This window comes from Bombina bombina, chromosome 6 (assembly GCF_027579735.1).
Source record: "Bombina bombina isolate aBomBom1 chromosome 6, aBomBom1.pri, whole genome shotgun sequence".
NCBI lineage: Eukaryota > Metazoa > Chordata > Amphibia > Anura > Bombinatoridae > Bombina > Bombina bombina.
Window position 1 is genome coordinate 547228515 of NC_069504.1, and position 23801 is coordinate 547252315.

At 40.5% G+C, this 23801-nt stretch overlaps 1 protein-coding gene across 1 annotated transcript in view; it reads right to left on the reverse strand.

Annotated features, from left to right (window-relative positions):
• Positions 1-23801, reverse strand: part of MYO5C (myosin VC) — a 315165-nt gene that overhangs the window by 92120 nt on the left and 199244 nt on the right. The window contains exons 26-27 of the mRNA XM_053717482.1: positions 17629-17722; positions 7340-7403 (exon numbers count right to left, since the gene is read on the reverse strand). Of these exons, the coding sequence (XP_053573457.1) occupies positions 7340-7403; positions 17629-17722 (158 nt within the window). The remainder of the gene's footprint in view (positions 1-7339; positions 7404-17628; positions 17723-23801) is intronic.

Consider the following 23801-nt stretch of genomic DNA (forward strand, 5'->3'; position numbering starts at 1 on the left):
TGCCAGTCGTTTGTGTAGTAAAACAGATAAAGCAGAAATCTGTCCCTTTAGAGAACTCGCAGATAATCCTTTATCCAAACCTTCTTGCAGAAAGGAAAGAATCTTAGGAATTTTTACCCTATTCCAAGGTAATCCCTTGGATTCACACCAGCAGATATATCTTTTCCATATTTTATGGTAAATCTTTCTAGTTACCGGTTTTCTGGCCTGAACCAGAGTATCAATCACCGAATCTGAAAACCCACGCTTTGATAGAATCAAGCGTTCAATCTCCAAGCCGTCAGCTGGAGGGAGACCAGATTTGGATGTTCGAATGGACCCTGAACAAGAAGGTCCTGTCTCAAAGGTAGCTTCCATGTTGGAACCGATGACATATTCACCAGGTCTGCATACCAAGTCCTGCGTGGCCACGACCTATCAAGATCACCGAGACCCTCTCCTGTTTGATCCTGGCTACCAGCCTGGGAATGAGAGGAAACGGTGGGAACACATAAGCTAGGTTGAAGGTCCAAGGCGCTACTAGTGCATCCACTAGAGTCGCCTTGGGATCCCTGGATCTGGACCCGTAGCAAGGAACCTTGAAGTTCTGACGAGACGCCATCAGATCCATGTCTGGAATGCCCCATAATTGAGTCAACTGGGCAAAAATCTCCGGGTGGAGTTCCCACTCCCCCGGATGGAATGTCTAACGACTCAGATAATCCGCTTCCCAGTTTTCCACACCTGGGATGTGGATCGCAGATAGATGGCAGGAGTGATTCTCCGCGCATTGTATTATTTTGGTTACTTCTTTCATCGCCAGGGAACTCCTTGTTCCCCCCTGATGATTGATATACGCAACAGTCGTCATGTTGTCTGATTGGAATCTTATGAATCTGGCCTTTGCAAGCTGAGGCCAAGCCCTTAGAGCATTGAATATCGCTCTTAGTTCCAGAATGTTTATCGGGAGAAGAGACTCTTCCCGAGACCATAGTCCCTGAGCTTTCAGGGATTCCCAGACCGCACCCCAGCCCACTAGACTGGCGTCGGTCGTGACAATGACCCACTCTGGTCTGCAGAAGCTCATTCCCTGGGATAGGTGGTCCAGGGATATCCACCAACGGAGTGAATCTCTGGTCTTCTGATCTACTTGAATCACTGGAGACAAGTCTGTATAGTCCCCATTCCACTGTTTCAGCATGCACAGTTGTAATGGTCTTAGATGAATTCGCGCAAAAGGAACTATGTCCATTGCTGCAACCATCAACCCTACTACTTCCATGCACTGAGCTATGGAAGGACGTGGAACAGAATGAAGAACTTGACAAGCGCTTAGAAGTTTTGACTTTCTGACATCTGTCAGAAATATCCTCATTTCTAAGGAATCTATTATTGTTCCCAGGAAGGGAACTCTTGTTGACGGAGACAGAGAACTTTTTTCTATGTTCACCTTCCATCCGTGAGATCTGAGAAAGGCCAGAACGATGTCTGTATGAGCCTTTGCTTTTGAAAGGGACGACGCTTGTATTAGAATGTCGTCCAAGTATGGTACTACTGCAATGCCCCTCGGTCTTAGAACCGCTAGAAGGGACCCGAGTACCTTTGTGAAAATCCTTGGAGCAGTGGCTAATCCGAATGGGAGGGCCACAAACTGGTAATGTTTGTCCAGAAAGGCGAACCTTAGGAACTGATGATGTTCTTTGTGGATAGGAATATGTAGGTACGCATCCTTTAGATCCACGGTAGTCATAAATTGACCTTCCTGGATAGTGGGTAGAATCATTCGAATGGTTTCCATTTTGAACGATGGTACCCTGAGAAATTTGTTTAGGATCTTTAAATCCAGAATTGGTCTGAAGGTTCCCTCTTTTTTGGGAACTACGAACAGATTTGAGTAAAATCCCATTCCTTGTTCCGTCATTGGAACTGGGTGTATCACTCCCATCTTTAGCAGGTCTTCTACACAATGTAAGAACGCCTGTCTCCTTATTTGGTTTGAGGATAAGTGAGACATGTGGAACCTTCCCCTTGGGGGTAGTTCCTTGAATTCCAGAAGATAACCCTGAGAAACTATTTCTAGCGTCCAGGGATCCTGAACATCTCTTGCCCAAGCCTGAGCAAAGAGAGAGAGTCTGCCCCTCACTAGATCCGGTCCCGGATCGGGGGCTACTCCTTCATGCTGTTTTGTTAGCGGTAGCAGGCTTCTTGGTCTGCTTACCCTTGTTCCAGCCTTGCATCGGTTTCCAGGCTGGTTTGGACTGTGAGGCATTACCCTCTTGCTTAGAGGATGCAGAATTAGAGGCCGGTCCGTTCCTGAAATTACGAAAGGAACGAAAATTAGACTTATTCTTGGCCTTGAAAGGCCTATCTTGTGGGAGGGCGTGGCCCTTTCCCCCAGTGATGTCTGAGATAATCTCTTTCAATTCTGGTCCAAAGAGAGTTTTACCCTTGAAGGGGATGTTAAGCAATTTTGTCTTGGATGATACATCCGCTGACCAAGACTTTAGCCAAAGCGCTCTGCGCGCCACAATTGCAAACCCTGAATTTTTCGCCGATAATCTAGCTAATTGCAAAGCGGCATCTAAAACAAAAGAGTTAGCCAACTTAAGTGCGTGAACTCTGTCCATAACCTCCTCATATGGAGTCTCTCTACTGAGCGACTTTTCTAGTTCCTCGAACCAGAGCCACGCTGCTGTAGTGACAGGAACAATGCACGAAATGGGTTGTAGAAGGTAACCTTGCTGTACAAAAATCTTTTTAAGCAAACCTTCCAATTTTTTATCCATAGGATCTTTGAAAGCACAACTATCTTCGATAGGAATAGTAGTGCGCTTGTTTAGAGTAGAAACTGCCCCCTCGACCTTAGGAACTGTCTGCCATAAGTCCTTTCTGGGGTCGACCATAGGAAATAATTTCTTAAATATAGGAGGGGGTACAAAAGGTATGCCGGGCTTCTCCCACTCCTTATTCACTATGTCCGCCACCCGCTTGGGTATAGGAAAAGCGTCGGGGTGCACCGGAACCTCTAGGAACTTGTCCATCTTGCATAATTTTTCTGGAATGACCAAGTTGTCACAATCATCCAGAGTAGATAACACCTCCTTAAGCAGTGCGCGGAGATGTTCTAATTTAAATTTAAATTTAAATGTCACAACATCAGGTTCAGCTTGTTGAGAAATTTTTCCTGAATCTGAAATTTCCCCATCTGACAAAACCTCCCTCATGGCCCCTTCAGATTGGTGTGAGGGTATGACAGAACAATTATTATCAGCGCCCTCCTGCTCTTCAGTGTTTAAAACAGAGCAATCGCGCTTTCTCTGATATGCAGGCATTTTGGATAAAATATTTGCTATGGAGTTAACCATTACAGCCGTCAATTGTTGCATGGTAATAAGCATTGGCGCGCTAGAAGTACTAGGGGCCTCCTGCGTGGGCAAAACTGGCGTAGACACAGAAGGAGATGATGTAGAACCATGTCTACTCCCTTCATCTGAGGAATCATCTTGGGCAATTTCATTATTTGTGGCAGTACTGTCCTTACTTTGTTTGGACACTATGGCACAATTATCACACAATTTTGAAGGGGGAGACACATTGGCTTTCATACATATAGAACATAGCTTATCTGAAGGCACAGACATGTTAAACAGGCTTAAACTTGTCAATAAAGCACAAAAATCGTTTTAAAACAAAACCGTTACTGTCTCTTTAAATTTTAAACAGAACACACTTTATTACTGAATATGTGAAAATATATGAAGGAATTGTTCAAAATTTACCAAAATTTCACCACAGTGTCTTAAAGCATTAAAAGTATTGCACACCGATTTTCAGAGCTTTAACCCTTAAAATAACGAAACCGGAGGCGGTTACAGATTTAACCCCTATACAGTCCCAGCTACAGCCTTTGCTGTGACTTTACCAAGCCCAGAGGGGAATACAATACCAAATGACGCCTTCTAGGAACTTTTCCAACTACTTTCAGGTCCTCACACATGCATCTGCATGTCTTGCACTCAAAAACAACTGCGCAGTAATGGCGCGAAAATGAGGCTCAGCCTACAACTGGGAAGGCCCTTCCTGACTGGAAAAGGTGTCTAACATAGTGCCTGACGTTAAAAAACGTTCCCCAAGTTTATAAGTGTGAATTATCAGCATAAACATGTATAAAATGTCCAAATAAAGTAATCGATTTAGCCCATGAAAGTGTCTACCAGTTTTATAGCCCATATTAAGCCCTTTATTCTGTTTGAGACTAAGAAAATGGCTTACCGGTCCCCATGAGGGGAAATGACAGCCTTCCAGCATTACACAGTCTTGTTAGAAATATGGCTAGTCATACCTTAAGCAGAAAAGTCTGCTAACTGTTTCCCCCAACTGAAGTTACTTCATCTCAACAGTCCTATGTGGAAACAGCAATCGATTTTAGTTACTGTCTGCTAAAATCATCTTCCTCTCACAAACAGAAATCTTCATCTTTTTCTGTTTCAGAGTAAATAGTACATACCAGCACTATTTTAAAATAACAAACTCTTGATAGTAGAATAAAAAAACTACAACTAAACACCACATACTCTTAACCATCTCCGTGGAGATGTTGCCTGTGCAACGGCAAAGAGAATGACTGGGGTGGGCGGAGCCTAGGAGGGACTATATGGCCAGCTTTGATGGGACTCTTTGCCATTTCCTGTTGGGGAAGAGATATTCCCACAAGTAAGGATGACGCCGTGGACCGGACACACCAATGTTGGAGAAAATATGTGAAAGCGAAAATGAGCTGCAACCTCCGGGGGGTACAAGCCGCCCTGTAAGGAGGGATAAACATAATCTGGGTTACCCGCATGTGTAGTAGTAGGGAGCGGTAGGGAACTCGCCTCATGGAGGTCAGAACTCAAAGATGCGGATGGCTCAGCAGACCCCTGATTCCAGAGCCTGAGGAACAGGGCACTCTAATAGGGCATATCAAACATAACTGATTGACCTATGTCAACGGGGCCAATTCACATTCTTCACAAGTCGAAGAATCTGAAATTTGAACAGTCTGAGCATCAGAATCCTCCATAACTAGAGAATATAAGAATATGGACTAAGAAAAAACTTAAATGGCACCTGACACCCACAATGGCTATGGCACTCACCACCTCCTAGAAGCAGACACAAGCAGACTCTGGAAGACCAGAACGTAAACACGTCCAGTCACAAGGTGAACCGTACAGTCCAAAAAGTGCACCCAACCATAAGGTTGTGTCACTTCCAAAGGCCTTTATGTTCTAAGCCAAGAGCCCAGTTAACACTACACATAAGCAGATTGAATCACATAACAAACATGATTTAAAAAAAAACAGTTCAATAATCCCCCTCGGGAGATATAAACTCTTGATTCCAAGATACCAAAGGAGCCTCACTGAGGCCCTATAAATATACTTAAGTCCCGCGAGATAGTTCCTTATGGGAAAACATAATAAGCTACAGTACATTCTGATGAAGTAAAATTAAGCGATCTTACCGGAATCTACGACGTGGAACAGGAAAACGGCCCTTCAAGTGTGACGAATAGTAGCAGTGCCTCCGCCATGGACTTGAGAGAAGAAAGCAGGCAGCGAAGTTCGACAATGCTTGTGGAGCTGTTAATATAAGTCTGCATTTCCGAACTTTCATCCAGGCCCTCACTGAGAGACTGATAGGATTACTTAAAACTCCCATCCCATGTCGAAGAGTACTACATTCCATAAGAGACAAAACAAACTTCTGACACTTTTATGCCAACCCCCTGGGACGAAAGGCAAAGAATCACTGGGGATGAGGGAAGTGGGAGGAGTATTTAAGCCTTTGGCTGGGGTGTCTTTGCCTCCTCCTGGTGGCCAGGTTCTTATTTCCCAAAAGTAATGAATGCAGCTGTGGACTCTTTCCATTTAGGAAGAAAAAAAGCAATTGATCTCACAAGTATATTTACATAAAGTGGAGTGGGATACCGCTTGAGCCAGTTCAGATTACAATGTACCAATTTTGGTTGGCTATTCATTCCTTAAGCTAGAACATTATTTACTGCCGTAGAGTACCTGAGAGTGTTTTTAATGTAAACATCCTAATTTATGTGAATTAATAAAAGTTAAGTAAAAATTTCTATGTGATCCCACATTTCTTATATTGTAAGAAAGTTGTTATACTATTATCAGCTTTTTCTTAAAGCTGTCAGATTAACCCCTAAACCTTCGAGTGCTACTGGTGTATTATTTTATAGGAGTTGGTCTCTTTTCCTCTCTTATTATTTATTTGCATAATTCTGGAACTGCCTGACTCACTACTGCAACTACAATCCATGTGACAAGCTACCCCAAACCTTATGTCGACAAGCTACCCCAAACCTTATGTCTCTGCACCCTCAACCTGTAGACTGTAAGCTCTCCGGAGCAGGGCCCTCTTCCTCCTGTACTAGATTTATTTATTCTGTTATGTTTTTGGATCTTATCCCAAATCCTTGTCATTGTATACCCCTATCTCTGTACCCAAAACTACGGAATTTTGCGGTGTTATACAAATAAATTATAATAATACTAATAACAATAACAAAATTCCAATGTTCTTCACATAGAAGAGACTGTTCTTTGTATTTTTAAATATTTATCTATCTATTTGGATAGACAGATAGATAGATATATTGGTATAGATATATATTTACCAAAAAAATCATATATATATATATATATATATATATATATATATATATATAAATATATATTTAAAAATAAAAAAAACATTTTTTTATGTGAAGAACATTGGAATGTGAAATATTCATAACTACCTTCAGATTTAGCACTGTTAGCTTTTTTGTTTGTTTTTTAAGTCCAAGTCTATGGAGCGAAGTTAATGTGATCACGATATCCGAAGTACTGAAATTAGCGTGCATTGAGTTTCGCTTGTGCGCTAACTTTTTACTTTCATCTTGTAATACACGTGCTATTTAGTGCGCCACTTGTAATCTGGCCCTATATCATTTATGCAGTGATACTGAAAATAACATATTTTCTATTATATTTTATGTGCAAAATTACAAAGAAAACTTGAAAAAAAAGTTAATATTCCACAGCTTAGTCAAGTAAAAAAAAGTAATTAGCTTGATTCTGGAGATGTTCATCAGAGTTTATGCAACTGTTAGTATTCCTGCCTTTTAGAGTTACTAGTCTACTTGCTTGATTTGTCACCAAGAGCCATTCTTGTAAAAACAAAGAACATGACATTTTAATAGGTATGCAAAAAAACAACAACAAAAACACAGGGAAGTATAGCTTGGACTTCAGATTTTTTCCCAGGAGATTCACTTTAGTTTCATATATTGAATTTAATATATAAATGTAGATACCTGTTCTTTACATCTTCAACTTCAAAACTGTCGAGGAGTTGCTTTGCCATGTCAGCCATCTTATCTATAATTGAGTAAAAAAATAATTGACCCCAATTTTTTACATTGTTTGAAGGTTGTATATGCTTTGGCCATATTTAAAAATAATCATTAGGTTATCTATTGTATTTTTAGTTATGTGGTTGAATGGGCACAGAATATCATACTTACCATTCAACCTTCAGCAAAAAATATTTAATTTAGAATAAACTTTTTCCCTGGTGTTGTGAAGATTTAAACTAATTAGCCACATAACTACATACAAGTTTGTTTTCTATATTGCTTCCTTTCTTGATTGTAAGCCTATGCTTACAATTACCAAGATCAGTCTGAAGAATTAGACACACTGAAATAACCTACATGTTTAACCCCTTAATGACCGAGGACGTGCAGGGTACGTCCTCAAAAAAAAGGCAGTTAATGCCTGAGAACGTACCCTGCATGTCCTCGGTGTGGAAAGCAGCTGGAAGCGATCCTGCTCGCTTCCAGCTGCTTTCCGGTTATTGCAGTGATGCCTCGATATGGAGGCATCCTGCAATAACCATGTATGGCCATCCAATGCAGAGAGAGCCACTCTGTGGCCCTCTCTGCACCGGACATCGATGGCCGGTATCGTTGGTGGGTGGGAGCCGACGTGGGAGGCAGGTGGCGGCCATCGATGGGCCCAGTGATGTGGGGGGGGGGGCGGGATCGTGGGCGGGGATGACCGGGGGCGCGCGCGTGCACGGGAGGGAGCGGGTGGGAACCGCTACACTACAGAAAAAGGATTTGCTCATCAGGGTTCTAAAACGTAGAATTAATAAAAATAAAAACCGAAATCAGGGGGTGTTGGGTTAGTATGTGGGAGGGAAGCTACACTACAGAAAAAAAAATGGGGAAAAATAAAAAAAAAAAAACATTTTTTTCTGCAAATTGGGTACTGGCAGATAGCTGCCAGTACCCAAGATGGCCCCCAAAAAGGCAAAGGGGGATGGTTAGAGAGATGTTTGAGGGGGGATCAGGGAGGTTGGGGGCTAAGGGGGATCCTAAACAGCAGCATATGTAAATATGCTATACAATTTTTTTAAAAAAAAAACAAAGATTCCCTTTATTTTTGTACTGGCAGACATTCTGCCAGTACTTAAGATGGCGGGGAAAATTGTGGGGTGGGGGAGGGAAGGGAGCTGTTTGGGAGGGATCAGGGGGTGTGATGTGTCAGGTGGGAGGCTGATCTCTACACTAAAGCTAAAATTAACCCTGCAAGCTCCCTACAAGCTACCTAATTAACCCCTTCACTGCTAGACATAATACACGTGTGATGTGCAGCGGCATTTAGCGGCCTTCTAATTACCAAAAAGCAACGCCAAAGTCATATATGTCTGCTATTTCTGAACAAAGGGGATCCCAGAGAAGCATTGACAACCATTTGTGACATAATTGCTCAAGCTGCTTGTAAATGATTTCAGTGAGAAACCTAAAATTGTGAAAAACAGAATTTATGCTTACCTGATAAATTACTTTCTCCAACGGTGTGTCCGGTCCACTGCGTCATCCTTACTTGTGGGATATTCTCTTCCCCAACAGGAAATGGCAAAGAGTCCCAGCAAAGCTGGTCACATGATCCCTCCTAGGCTCCGCCCACCCCAGTCATTCGACCGACGGACAGGAGGAAATATATATAGGAGAAACCATATGATACCGTGGTGACTGTAGTTAGAGAAAATAATTCATCAGACCTGATTAAAAAACCAGGGCGGGCCGTGGACCGGACACACCGTTGGAGAAAGTAATTTATCAGGTAAGCATAAATTCTGTTTTCTCCAACATTGGTGTGTCCGGTCCACGGCGTCATCCTTACTTGTGGGAACCAATACCAAAGCTTTAGGACACGGATGAAGGGAGGGAGCAAATCAGGTCACCTAAATGGAAGGCACCACGGCTTGCAAAACCTTTCTCCCAAAAATAGCCTCCGAAGAAGCAAAAGTATCAAATTTGTAAAATTTGGCAAAAGTGTGCAGTGAAGACCAAGTCGCTGCCTTACATATCTGGTCAACAGAAGAGAGAGGTAGAAGTCGCTTTTTGACCTCTCCTTTTACCAGAATAAACAACAAACAAGGAAGATGTTTGTCTGAAATCTTTAGTAGCCTCTAAATAGAATTTTAGAGCACGGACTACGTCCAAATTGTGTAACAAACGTTCCTTCTTTGAAACTGGATTCGGACACAAAGAAGGTACAACTATCTCCTGGTTAATATTTTTGTTGGAAACAACTTTCGGAAGAAAACCAGGCTTAGTACGCAAAACCACCTTATCTGCATGGAACACCAGATAGGGCGGAGAACACTGCAGAGCAGATAACTCTGAAACTCTTCTAGCAGAAGAAATTGCAACCAAAAACAAAACTTTCCAAGATAATAACTTAATATCTACGGAATGTAAGGGTTCAAACGGAACCCCTTGAAGAACTGAAAGAACTAGATTTAGACTCCAGGGAGGAGTCAAAGGTCTGTAAACAGGCTTGATCCTAACCAGAGCCTGAACAAATGCTTGAACATCTGGCACAGCTGCCAGTCTTTTGTGAAGTAAAACAGATAAAGCAGAGATCTGTCCCTTCAGAGAACTTGCAGATAATCCTTTCTCAAAACCTTCTTGTAGAAAGGATAGAATCTTAGGAATTTTTATCTTGTTCCATGGGAATCCTTTAGATTCACACCAACAGATATATTTTTTCCATATTTTATGGTAAATTTTTCTAGTTACAGGCTTTCTAGCCTGAATCAGAGTATCTATTACAGAATCTGAAAACCCACGCTTTGATAAAATCAAGCGTTCAATCTCCAAGCCGTTAGTTGGAGGGAAACCAGATTCGGATGTTCGAATGGACCCTGAACAAGAAGGTCCTGTCTCAAAGGTAGCTTCCATGGTGGAGCCGATGACATATTCACCAGGTCTGCATACCAAGTCCTGCGTGGCCACGCAGGAGCTATCAAGATCACCGAGGCCCTCTCCTGATTGATCCTGGCTACCAGCCTGGGGATGAGAGGAAACGGTGGGAATACATAAGCTAGGTTGAAGGTCCAAGGTGCTACTAGTGCATCTACTAGGGTCGCCTTGGGATCCCTGGATCTGGACCCGTAGCAAGGAACCTTGAAGTTCTGACGAGACGCCATCAGATCCATGTCTGGAATGCCCCATAATTGAGTTATTTGGGCAAAGATTTCCGGATGGAGTTCCCACTCCCCCGTATGGAATGTCTGACGACTCAGAAAATCCGCTTCCCAATTTTCCACTCCTGGGATGTGGATCGCAGACAAGTGGCAGGAGTGATCCTCCGCCCATTGAATTATCTTGGTCACTTCTTTCATCGCCAGGGAAGTCCTTGTTCCCCCCTGATGATTGATATATGCAACGGTCGTCATGTTGTCTGACTGAAACCTTATGAATTTGGCCTTTGCTAGTTGAGGCCAAGCTCTGAGAGCATTGAATATCGCTCTCAGTTCCAGAATGTTTATCGGGAGAAGAGACTCTTCCCGAGACCATAGACCCTGAGCTTTCAGGGATTCCCAGACCGCGCCCCAGCCCACTAGGCTGGCGTCGGTCGTGACAATGACCCACTCTGGTCTGCGGAAGCTCATTCCCTGTGACAGATTGTCCAGGGTCAGCCACCAACTGAGTGAATCTCTGGTCTTTTGATCTACTTGAATCGTCGGAGACAAGTCTGTATAATCCCCATTCCACTGTCTGAGCATGCACAGTTGTAATGGTCTTAGATTAATTCGTGCAAAAGGAACTATGTCCATTGTTGCAACCATCAATCCTATTACTTCCATGCACTGCGCTATGGAAGGACGAGGAACAGAATGAAGTACTTGACAAGAGCTTAGAAGTTTTGATTTTCTGACCTCTGTCAGAAAAATCCTCGTTTCTAAGGAATCTATTATTGTTCCCAAGAAGGGAACTCTTGTTGACGGGGACAGAGAACTTTTTTCTTTGTTCACCTTCCATCTGTGAGATCTGAGAAAGGCTAGGACGATGTCCGTATGAGCCTTTGCTTTTGACAGGGACGACGCTTGAATCAGGATGTCGTCCAATTAAGGTACTACTGCAATGCCCCTTGGTCTTAGAACCGCTAGAAGGGACCCTAGTACCTTTGTGAAAATCCTTGGAGCAGTGGCTAATCCAAATGGAAGTGCCACAAACTGGTAATGCTTGTCCGGAAAAGCGAACCTTAGGAACTGATGATGTTCCTTGTGGATAGGAATATGTAGGTACGCATCCTTTAAATCCACGGTAGTCATAAATTGATTTTCCTGGATAGTAGGTAGGATCGTTCGAATAGTTTCCATTTTGAACGATGGTACCCTGAGAAATTTGTTTAGGATCTTTAGATCCAAAATTGGTCTGAATGTTCCTTCTTTTTTGGGAACTATGAACAGATTGGAATAAAATCCCATTCCTTGTTCTCTTATTGGAACTGGATGTATCACTCCCATCTTTAACAGGTCTTCTACACAATGTAAGAATGCCTGTCTCTTTATTTGGTTTGAAGATAATTGAGACCTGTGGAACCTTCCCCTTGGGGGTAGTTCCTTGAATTCCAGGAGATAACCTTGAGAAACTATTTCTAGCGCCCAAGGATCCTGAACATCTCTTGCCCAAGCCTGAGCAAAGAGAGAAAGTCTGCCCCCCACTAGATCCGGTCCCGGATCGGGGGCTATCCCTTCATGCTGTTTTGGTAGCAGTGGTAGGCTTCTTGGCCTGCTTACCCTTGTTCCAGCCTTGCATTGGTTTCCAGGCTGGTTTGGGTTGTGAAGTATTACCCTCTTGCTTAGAGGATACAGAATTAGAGACTGGTCCGTTTCTGCGAAAGGGACGAAAATTAGGCTTATTATTAGCCTTAAAAGACCTATCCTGTGGGAGGGCGTGGCCCTTTCCCCCAGTGATGTCTGAAATAATCTCTTTCAAATCAGGTCCAAATAATGTTTTACCTTTGAAAGGAATGTTAAGCAATTTTGTCTTGGAAGACACATCCGCTGACCAAGACTTTAGCCAAAGCACTCTGCGCGCCACGACAGCAAACCCTGAATTTTTCGCCGCTAATCTAGCTAATTGCAAAGCGGCATCTAAAACAAAAGAGTTAGCCAATTTAAGTGCTTGAACTCTGTCCATAACCTCCTCATACGAAGATTCTTTACTGAGCGATTTTTCTAGTTCCTCGAACCAGAAACACGCTGCCGTAGTGACAGGAACAATGCATGAAATTGGTTGTAGAAGGTAACCTTGCTGTACAAAAATCTTTTTAAGCAAACCCTCTAATTTCTTATCCATAGGATCTTTGAAAGCACAACTATCTTCGATAGGAATAGTAGTGCGTTTGTTTAGAGTAGAAACCGCCCCCTTGACCTTGGGGACTGTCTGCCATAAGTCCTTTCTGGGGTCGACTATAGGAAATAATTTCTTAAATATAGGGGGGGGAACAAAAGGTATGCCGGGCCTTTCCCACTCTTTATTTACTATGTCCGCCACCCGCTTGGGTATAGGAAAAGCGTCGGGGGGCACCGGAACCTCTAGGAACTTGTCCATCTTACATAATTTCTCTGGAATGACCAAATTGTCACAATCATCCAGATTAGATAACACCTCCTTAAGCAGTGCGCGGAGATGTTCTAATTTAAATTTAAATGTCACAACATCAGGTTCAGCTTGATGAGAAATTTTTCCTGAATCTGAAATTTCTCCATCAGACAAAACCTCCCTCATGGCCCCTTGAGATTGGTGTGAGGGTATGTCAGAACAGTTATCATCAGCGTCCTCTTGCTCTTCAGTGTTTAAAACAGAGCAATCGCGCTTTCTCTGATAAGTAGGCATTTTGGATAAAAGATTTGCTATGGAGTTATCCATTACAGCCGTTAATTGTTGCATGGTAATAAGTATTGGCGCACTAGATGTACTAGGGGCCTCCTGTGTGGGCATAACTGGTGTAGACACAGTAGGGGATGATGTAGTATCATGTTTACTCCCCTCATTTGAGGAATCATCTTGGGCAATATCATTATCTGTTGCATTACTGTCCTTACTTTGTTTGGACACTATGGCACAATTATCACATACATTTAAATGGGGAGACACATTGGCTTTCATACATATAGAACATAGCTTATCTGATGGTACAGACATGTTAAACAGGCTTAAACTTGTCAACAAAGCACAAAAAACGTTTTAAAATAAAACCGTTACTGTCACTTTAAATTTCAAACTGAAAACACTTTATTACTGAATATGTGAAAAAGTATGAAGGAATTGTTCAAAATTCACCAAAATTTCACCACAGTGTCTTAAAGCATTAAAAGTATTGCACACCAAATTTCAGAGCTTTAACCCTTAAATTAACGGAACCGGAGCCGTTTTTACATTTAACCCCTATACAGTCCCAGAATGAGGCTCTGTCTATAACTAGAAAGGCCCCCATCTGAAAAAGGTGTCCAACACAGTGCCTGCCGTTTTTCTAAACGTTCCCCAAGATTATAATACCAATAATTAGTTAGAATCTGCATAATATGCCTAGTAAAGCAATTGTTTTAGCCCAGAAAAATGTCTACCAGTTTTTAAGCCCTTTTTGAAGCCCTTTATTCTTTTATGTTTAACTAAGAAAATGGCTTACCGGTCCCCATAAGGGGAAATGACAGCCTTCCAGCATTACATGGTCTTGTTAGAAATATGGCTAGTCATACCTTAAGCAGAAAAGACTGCTAACTGTTTCCCCCAACTGAAGTTACTTCATCTCAACAGTCCTGTGTGGAAACAGCAATCGATTTTAGTTACTGTCTGCTAAAATCATCTTCCTCTTACAAACAGAAATCTTCATCCTTTTCTGTTTCAGAGTAAATAGTACATACCAGCACTATTTTAAAATAACAAACACTTGATAGAAGAATAAAAACTACATTTAAACACCAAAAAACTCTTAACCATCTCCGTGGAGATGTTGCCTGTGCAACGGCAAAGAGAATGACTGGGGTGGGCGGAGCCTAGGAGGGATCATGTGACCAGCTTTGCTGGGACTCTTTGCCATTTCCTGTTGGGGAAGAGAATATCCCACAAGTAAGGATGACGCCGTGGACCGGACACACCAATGTTGGAGAAAATTTAACGTTTTTTTTAATTTGATCGCATCTGGCGGTGAAATGGTGGCATGAAATATACCAAAATGGGCCTAGATCAATACTTTGGGTTGTCTACTACACTACACTAAAGCTAAAATTAACCCTAGAAGCTCCCTACATGCTCCCTAATTAACCCCTTCACTGCTGGGCATAATACACTTGTGGTGCGCAGTGGCATTTAGCGTCCTTCTAATTACCAAAAAGCAACAACAAAAGCCATACATGTCTGCTATTTCTGAACAAAGGGGATCTCAGAGAATAATTTACAACCATTTATGCCATAATTGCACAAGTTGTTTGTAAATAATTTCAGTGAGAAACCTAAAGTTTGTCAAAAAAATTGTGAAAAAGTGAACGATTTTCTTTATTTGATTGCATTTGGCGGTGAAATGGTGGCATGAAATATACCAAAATGGGCCTAGATCAATACTTTGGGGTGTCTTCTAAAAAAAAATATATACATGTTAAGGGATTTTCAGGGATTCCTGACAGATATCAGTGTCCCAATGTAACTAGCGCTAATTTTGAAAAAAAAGGGGTTTGGAAATAGCAAAGTGCTGCTTGTATTTATTGCCTTATAACTTACAAAAAAAGCGAAGAACATGTAAACATTGGGTATTTCTAAACTCAGGACAAAATTTAGAAACTATTTAGCATGGGTGTTTTTTGGTGGTTGTAGATGTGTAACAGATTTTGGGGGTCAAAGTTTGAAAAAGTGTGTTTTTTTCCATTTTTTCCTCATATTATATAATTTTTTTTATAGTAAATTATAAGATATGATGAAAATAATGGTATCTTTAAAAAGTCCACTTAATGGCGAGAAAAACGGTATATAATATGTGTGGGTACAGTAAATGAGTAAGAGGAAAATTACAGCTAAACACAAACGCTGCAGAAATGTAAAAATAGCCTTGGTCCCAAACGGACAGAAAATGGAAAAGTGCTGCGGTCATTAAGGGGTTAATAGGAATCTTGGGGACATACAGGTAAAAAAAAAACTTTATCCAAACTGGTTGGGACCAGAAAAGGTTTGGATTTCGGAATAGTTTGGATTTTTGGAATATTTGCATCTTTAAAATGGGACAGTTTGGAGAGGGGATGGAACCAAGTGTGAACAACAATTTCTTATGTCATTTAGGTAATATATACATGTCATAATGCAGCTTATATCTATATCTTCTACACTAAATGTCCACATCAGCACCTATATTATACCAAAATCCCTTGCACCCCTTAATGACAGCTATATGCCCGCATCAAACCATAGAGTAGATAGTCAACACCAATTAGTACTAGTTGTTTGGGCACCTCACTTTAAATCAAATCTTTGGCCTAGAGCATCTTCTTCTTTTTTAATTTATATGCCAAGATTAGACTCTAGACCAAATCAATTTATGCCAGTTGTATGCCCACATCACACCCAGTACAGACCATGACCTTTTCACATCCTTTATACCATCTATAAACCCACATCTGACCCAAGAAAAAATCCAACATCCCCTGCATTCCCTATATGACAGTTTTATACCAATAAGATGGCCAAGTTTGTCAAATGGTTGATTGCAGTGCCTGCAGTTGATTGCAGTGCCTGTGTTCAAACCTCTAGTTTGCAGACTCATATCCCAACAGAGCTAACCAAGAAAGGTGAACATTACATATATGATCCATGGCCTCTTGAACCTCTTCTATACAAGCTATATGCCCACAAAAGTGCCAGAAAAGACCCATTCTCCCCTATACATATATGCCAGCTATATTACAATATCTAACCCAGAGAAAGTTATTGCAGCAATAACCTTTTCAAAGGGCTGGGCTTTTTGTCCCACCCCCACTGGGTGGTTTATTTCTGCTACTGTCTCTTTCTTTTGATAAAAAAATATTATAGCCATTACGGAAGAACTGAAATAACTATAACATATTTTAAAATATACCCTTTTGGATGCATTAAATAAAAATGACTCTAAAGGGACATGCAACACCTTGTTACAAGAAAAATTACAAAACTGTAATGCTATCTTGCAATAGATTAGCATATCAACAGAGTGTGAAAACTTTCAGGACAATATAACTCATTCTTGCTTCAATTGTTTTCCAATTGCAATAATTCCCTCACCAGTAGGCTTATTTAGAGGAGCCAATCCAGACTTTGTAAGATTTGCAATGTTTTGCAATTCTTTACCTGATAACCTATGCAGAGGTCAATTTGGGATAGATAGGTAACAAGATTATGCTTGTAAAGTCTGCAGTTTGCATTTACAATTATCAGAATTTGAAAAACTCATAATTTCAGAGTTAAATTGCATGAAAAAGAGAAAATATTAATAGATATTTCATAAGATTTTTAGAACTTATAGCTAAACATTTTGGACTAGATTACAAGTGAAGCGCTAAATTATTTGCCGGTTTGTGGGCACGCAATAATTAACCAGCCATTACAAGTGGCTGGTTATTGCTACCGTGTGCTCGTGGTAGCAATTAGCGGTCAGAAAATTTACCAGAGATCCAATATCTGGTTAATTTTCTAAAAGTGCTGCAAATGCCCTCAAAATAGAGGGCATAATAGTTTTTTTTATTTAAAAAAAGCATTTTTTTAAAAAGAAAAAAACAACTGCACTAGGCAGTTTTGGGGGTCTAAAGTTGGTGGGAGTGGGAGGTTTACATTGTGTCTTTACATTGCAATCTAGGGGAACTGTGTGTTCCATGTAAATTAATATCTATATGACTATATACATATATATTATATTTATGTGTTAATATATGTATATACAAATATTAACACATAAATATATATGAATATAGTCATATACATATATATTTAAAAATATTCTGCCATCACTGCGCTACTTACCCCCTTCGCTGAGCGAGGTTCTGATGCCCTCTCTGAGGGCATGAGACCGAGGATCCAATTGGAGCCTATGGAAGCGCACTTTTGTGAGTGCAATGCTTCTGTGCAATGTGAACGCGAGGCGCGTTCGCATTGCAAAAGCTTTTTATTAAAATCTCATTATGTTTAATGTGTCACCAATATCTGTTAAACAAAGTTGAAAAATTGTTAACCTAATTTCAAAGCATTCTACACCATTACTTTGTGTAGAAGTCATATCTTACCTCTCATTTCATGTTTCTGTAGCTGTATTTCATTTTCAGTGTCTTTCCTTTGTGTCTCAAGTAGTTCAATTTCTTTTTGAAACTCTGGAATTTTCTATTTAAGAAAAAAAATGCATTCTGATAGCTGATATACCTATAAACCAGTTCTTTTAAGTTTCTGTTTTTTTATTATTTGCTCTGAACAATATATTTAGTGGATGTTCGTAGTCTACATGATGCGTAGCATAAAAACAAAAACACATAAACAGAATCATCATACAAGTATATTCAGATATTTATAACTTATCCATGCTAGAAAAAAGATTATTATTTCCTTATCGTCACACACATATTGTTACTTAAAGTGTCTAGATTGTTTTTCCAATTTTTTTTTAATATTTTGCACTCAAAACGGCCCCTATATATTAGCTAAAAGTTTATATTTTCAGTTACCAGCTTTTTGAAAGTTATTTAACAGAAAATTGCACATTTGAAAAAAATGTCCTGCTAGACGATTTGAACTGCAACTTTAAAGGGACAGTCAACCATAGAATTGTTATTGTTTTAAAAGATAGATAATCCCTTTATTACTCATTCCCCAGTTTTGCATAACCAACACAGTTATATTAATGTACTTTTTACCTTTGTGATTACCTTGTATCTAGGGACCTTCTTCCAGCCCCCTGATCACATGACTGTGACTGTTTATTATCTATTGTCTTAAAGGGACATAATACTCACATGCTAAATCACTTGAAACTGATGCAGTATAACTGTAAAAAGCTGACAGGAAAATTTTACCTGAGCATCTCTATGTAAAAAAGGAAGATATTTTACCTCACAATTTCCTCAGCTCAGCAGAGTAAGTTCTGTGTAAAAAGTTATACTCAGCTGCTCCCAGCTGCAGGTAAAAAAATTAAAAAAAATGAAGAAATGAACAGCAGCCAATCAGCATCAGCAGTGCTGAGGTCATGAACTCTTACTGTGATCTCATGAGATTTGACTTAACTCTCATGAGATTTCATAGTAAGCTTCCTTTACCTGATTGGTGAAATAATATGAGAGTGCACGATGCTAGTCCCTTCAGATGTCCCAGGACAAACACACTAAAATGCTGCTTAGAAATCCTTTACAATGGGAGGTGGCTACTGAGGAACTTTTGAGGTAAAATATCTTTCTTTTTTACATAGAGATGTTCAAGTGATATTTTCTAATCAGCTTTTTACAGCTATGCTGCATCACTTTCAAGTGTTTAAACATTTGGGTATTATGGCCCTTTAAATTTAGCATTGTATTGTGCTAGATCTTAAATAACTTTCTGTGCCTGAACACAGTGTTATCTATATGGCCCATGTGTACTTTCTGTCTCTTTGTGTTGAAAAGAGATTTAAAAAGCATGTGATAAGAGGCAGCCCTCAAAGGCTTAGAAATTAGCATATGAGCCTACCTATGTTTAGTTTAAACTAAGAATACCAAGAGAGAAAAGCAAATTTGATGATAAAAGTAAATTGGAAAGTCAATTAAAATTAAAAGTCCTATCTGAATAATGGAAGTTTAATTTATACTAGACTGTCCCTTTAACATTTGTATTAATCATCTAAATGACTCATTACTATTTTGTTTTCTTGTTGATTACCATTGATTATTATTACTTTTTTAAATGTATTTTTCGTTTAAGATTTGCATGCTTACATTCAGTGATCGTTTTATAAAGAAAAAAAAAATTGAACACCCAAGCTGTGGAGTCCACAAAAAATATGGGTGGCACAAAAATATTACGGCAGGTCCTGTTTGCTAGAAACTGCTACCTGAAGGAATTTTCTGCCAAAAGTCACCTCGAAGAGGCAAAAACATCAAAATGATCAAATTTAATAAAGGTATGTAATGAAGCCTTGCAACTCTGTTCAACGGAAGCCTATGGGGCATATTTAACAATGTGCGAGCGGACATGATATGAAGTAGCACATCTATCGGCATTTATCATTGCACCAGCAGTTCTTGTAAACTGCTGTTGCAATACCGCTCCCCTGCAGATTCGCGGCCGCTATCAGGGGTGTCAATCAACCCAATCGTATTCGATCGGGTTGATTTCTGTCCGCCGCCTCAGAGCAGACGGACAAGTTATCTTTAGACCGCTGCTTCATAACTTCTGTTTCCGCCAAGCCTGAAGGCTCACCGGAAACAATGGGCCTCAACTCCATACGGAGCTTGATAAATATTTCCCAATGTCTTAAAAGCCCAGGAAGCAGAGACAGAAACTAGTGGAATAGTTTGAAGCACGTTTTAGGGGGTGACTTTCCTGCAACCTAGTAAGCTTTACAAATTACCTGTTGATCCCAAGAGGTTAAAGTGACAGCTATAGCCTTTTCCCCTTACAAGGACATGAAAAATGGATAAATAAATTAGAACTTTCTCTGAACTCTTTCATGTCTTGTAAATAAAACTTTAGAGCTCTAACTATTTCAAAATTATGCAAAAGTCTCTCCTTAGAGTTTTTGGGATTGGGATATAAAGAATGAACAACAATTTGCTGATTTTTGTTTTCTGACCACACTACCTTAGGAAGTAAACAATATTGTGTTCTCAAAACAGCTTTAGTCTGGTGAAAAATAAGGTAAGGAGATTCACAAGAGAGAGCAGATAGTTCAAAAACTCTCCTGGCAGAAGATATAGCTAAAAGAAACAATACTTTCGATGACAAAAGCTGAATGTCTATTGGCTTAAAAGGAAGAGCTTGCAAAACAGTTAGGAACAAGTTTAAATTCCATGGAGACGAAACTGGTTTGATTAAAGACCTGATAACTAAAGCACAGAAACATTTCTCATTTCAGCAGGGACCATGCCTGGATATCCAAGAAAATCACTCAAAGTTGCAAAATGTTTATTGGTGTCATTGCCTCTTGAGGAGACCAAACTCCTTGCGCTCTCTAAACTCCCCAGTCCAAAAAACTGGCATCTATTATTCCAATGACCCAAGATGGAAGAAGGAAAAATGCCCCTAGAGCATTGCACAGTGATTTATCCACCCAGATCGAGACGTTTTCACCTTGTAGTCTAGAAGAATTTTCTAAAACAAATTATTGTAATCCCCATCCATTGTTTCAACATGGAAATTTGTACAGGGCATAGATGAAAGAGAGAAAAAGAACTGCTTCTGAGGAAGCCACTATTAGACCGATTACTTCCATGCATTGAGCTACTTGTGGATGCAAAGTTGCCTGTAAGTTGGTGCAGGATCTCTATAAATTGAGTCTGCAAGTCTCCATGAGAGAAAGCTTCATTGAGTCTATCATTACTCCCAGAAAACAAACTTTGGTATTGGGTGACAAGGAACTCTTTGGGGCAAATGGGAGGGCAACAAACTAGAAATGTTTGCCCTGAAAGGCAAATCTGAGGAATCGATGATGATCTTTGTGAATATGTATATAAAGGTAGGCATCCTTCAGATGTATTGTGTACATAAACTCACCCTGTGGTACTAAAGGTAAAATAGTACCTATGGTCTCCATTTTGAAAGTAGGAACTCTCAAGAATTGTTTAAGGTCTTTCAATCTAAGATAAGTCTGAAAGTGCCCTCCTTTGTTTGGAACAATAAAAAGGCTAGAATAAAAACCCAGACCCAGTTCTGAAACTAGGACAGGCTTTATAAACCTCATAAGTTCCAAATACTAAACGTATTGAAGAAATGCGGCTGCTTTCAAGGGTAGCTTTGGAACTTCAGACAAATGAAGCCTCCTCAAGGAGGTCTGGTCTGAAAACCAATCTTAGGACACAATGCTCAAAACCCAAGGGTCCTGAACTGACTGAGACCAAGTCTCCTGAATAAGGCTCAACCTGCCCCCTACTAGAACAGAATCTGGTTCGGGGGACACACTTCAATGTTGATTTAGTATATGCAATGTAAATTCTCACCAGCTCTTGCAGATAGGGATGTGCAAGCTGTCAGAGCCACTGCCAAGGCCCCACGAACATCCAATATTTAGAAAAATCTGCAGCACCATCAATTGTAATATCTTATGTAACTTTTATTGTTCCCAGGGGACAGAAAACATGACGTTTTGGGCCTGCATATGATTAAGGGCTTGCAGGTCCAAAACGTCATGTTTTCTGTCCTCTGTAAACAATAAAAGCTACATAAGATATTATAATTGATGGTGCTGCTGATTTTTCTAAATATTCAATGTTGATTTAGGATTGTTGGAAGTTTTTTTAGATCTGCTTAGACTTGTTCCAGGAAGAACTCGTTCCTCCAGTAACTGTTGAAATTATTGTAGCTAGTTAAAATAAATACAAAGTTGCCTGTAAAATAAAAATAAATCCTAAGATAGCTACAATGTAACTATTAGTTATATTGAAGCTATCTTAGGGTTTATTTTATAGGTAAGTATTTAGTTTTAAATAGGAATAATTTAGTTAGATTTATTTAAATTATATTTAAGTTAGGGGGTGTTAGGGATAGACTTAGGTTTAGGGGTTAATACATTTAATATAGTCGCTGCGGTGTAGGGGGGCAGATTAGGGGTTAATAAATGTAATGTAGGTAGTGGTAGGCTCTGGGAGCAGCGGTTTAGGGGTTAAACAATTTATTTATAGTTGTGGCGGGGTCTGTGAGTGGCAGTTTAGGGGTTAATATGTTTATTAGAGTGGCGGTGGGCTCCGGAAGCAGCGGTTTAGGGGTTAATAAGTATAATGTAGGTGGTGGGGGGGCAGATTAGGGGTGTTTAGACTTGGGGTACATGTTAGGGTGTTAGGTGTAGACATTACCATAGGAATCAATGGGATATCGGGCAGCAGTGAACATGTGCTTTCGCTGCTTTCAGACTCCCATTGATTCCTATGGCATCCACCGCCTCCAGGGCGGCGGATTGAAAACCAGGTACGCTGGGCCGGAATAGTGCCGAGCGTACCTGCTAGTTATTTGATAACTAGCAAAAGTAGTCAGATAGTGCCGAACTTGCATTTGGAACATCTGGAGTGACGTAAGCATCGATCTGTGTCGGACTGAGTCCGGCGGATCGTATGTTACGTCACTAAATTCTACTTTTGCCGGTTTGTAGGGTTTGATAACTAAGGCGAATTAGGCTCGCCACAAATACGTTGTGGAATTCCAGCGTATTTGCGGTTGACAGCTTGATAAGTAGATGCCAATACCTCTGCGAGATGTGCTGACAAGACTGTTGCACCACCGAAGCACGAGTTCGCTAGTCCGACAGTGGGAAAAAGAATTAACACTCATGCTACCAAACTCCACTGTGTAGTGCGCACATACTAAAGCAAAAAAATTTTGCCTGCTAAAAAAACTGTAAGAATGTGCCCATTGCTCAGAGAACCCCTCAAGAGCTTGGGGGGTGCACTCTGTAATGCAGAAAAAACATAATTTATGCTTACCTGATAAATTCCTTTCTTCTGTAGTGTGATCAGTCCACGGGTCATCATTACTTCTGGGATATTAACTGCTCCCCTACAGGAAGTGCAAGAGGATTCACCCAGCAGAGCTGCATATAGCTCCTCCCCTCTACGTCACTCCCAGTCATTCGACCAAGGACCAACGAGAAAGGAAAAGCCAAGGGTGAAGTGGTGACTGGAGTATAAATTAAAAAATATTTACCTGCCTTAAAAACAGGGCGGGCCGTGGACTGATCACACTACAGAAGAAAGGAATTTATCAGGTAAGCATAAATTATGTTTTCTTCTGTTAAGTGTGATCAGTCCACGGGTCATCATTACTTCTGGGATACCAATACCAAAGCAAAAGTACACGGATGACGGGAGGGATAGGCAGACTCTTTATACAGAAGGAACCACTGCCTGAAGAACCTTTCTCCCAAAAATATTCTCCGATGAAGCAAAGGTGTCAAATTTGTAAAATTTGGAAAAAGTATGAAGCGAAGACCAAGTTGCAGCCTTGCAAATCTGTTCAACAGAGGCCTCATTCTTGAAGGCCCAAGTGGAAGCCACAGCTCTAGTAGAATGAGCTGTAATTCTTTCAGGGGGCTGCTGTCCAGCAGTCTCATAAGCTAAATGAATTATGCTACGAAGCCAAAAAGAAAGAGAGGTAGCGGAAGCTTTTTGACCTCTCCTCTGCCCAGAGTAAATGACAAACAGAGAAGACGTTTGTCGGAATTCCTTAGTTGCCTGCAAGTAAAATTTTAGAGCCCGGACTACATCCAGGTTGTGCAGTAGATGTTCCTTCT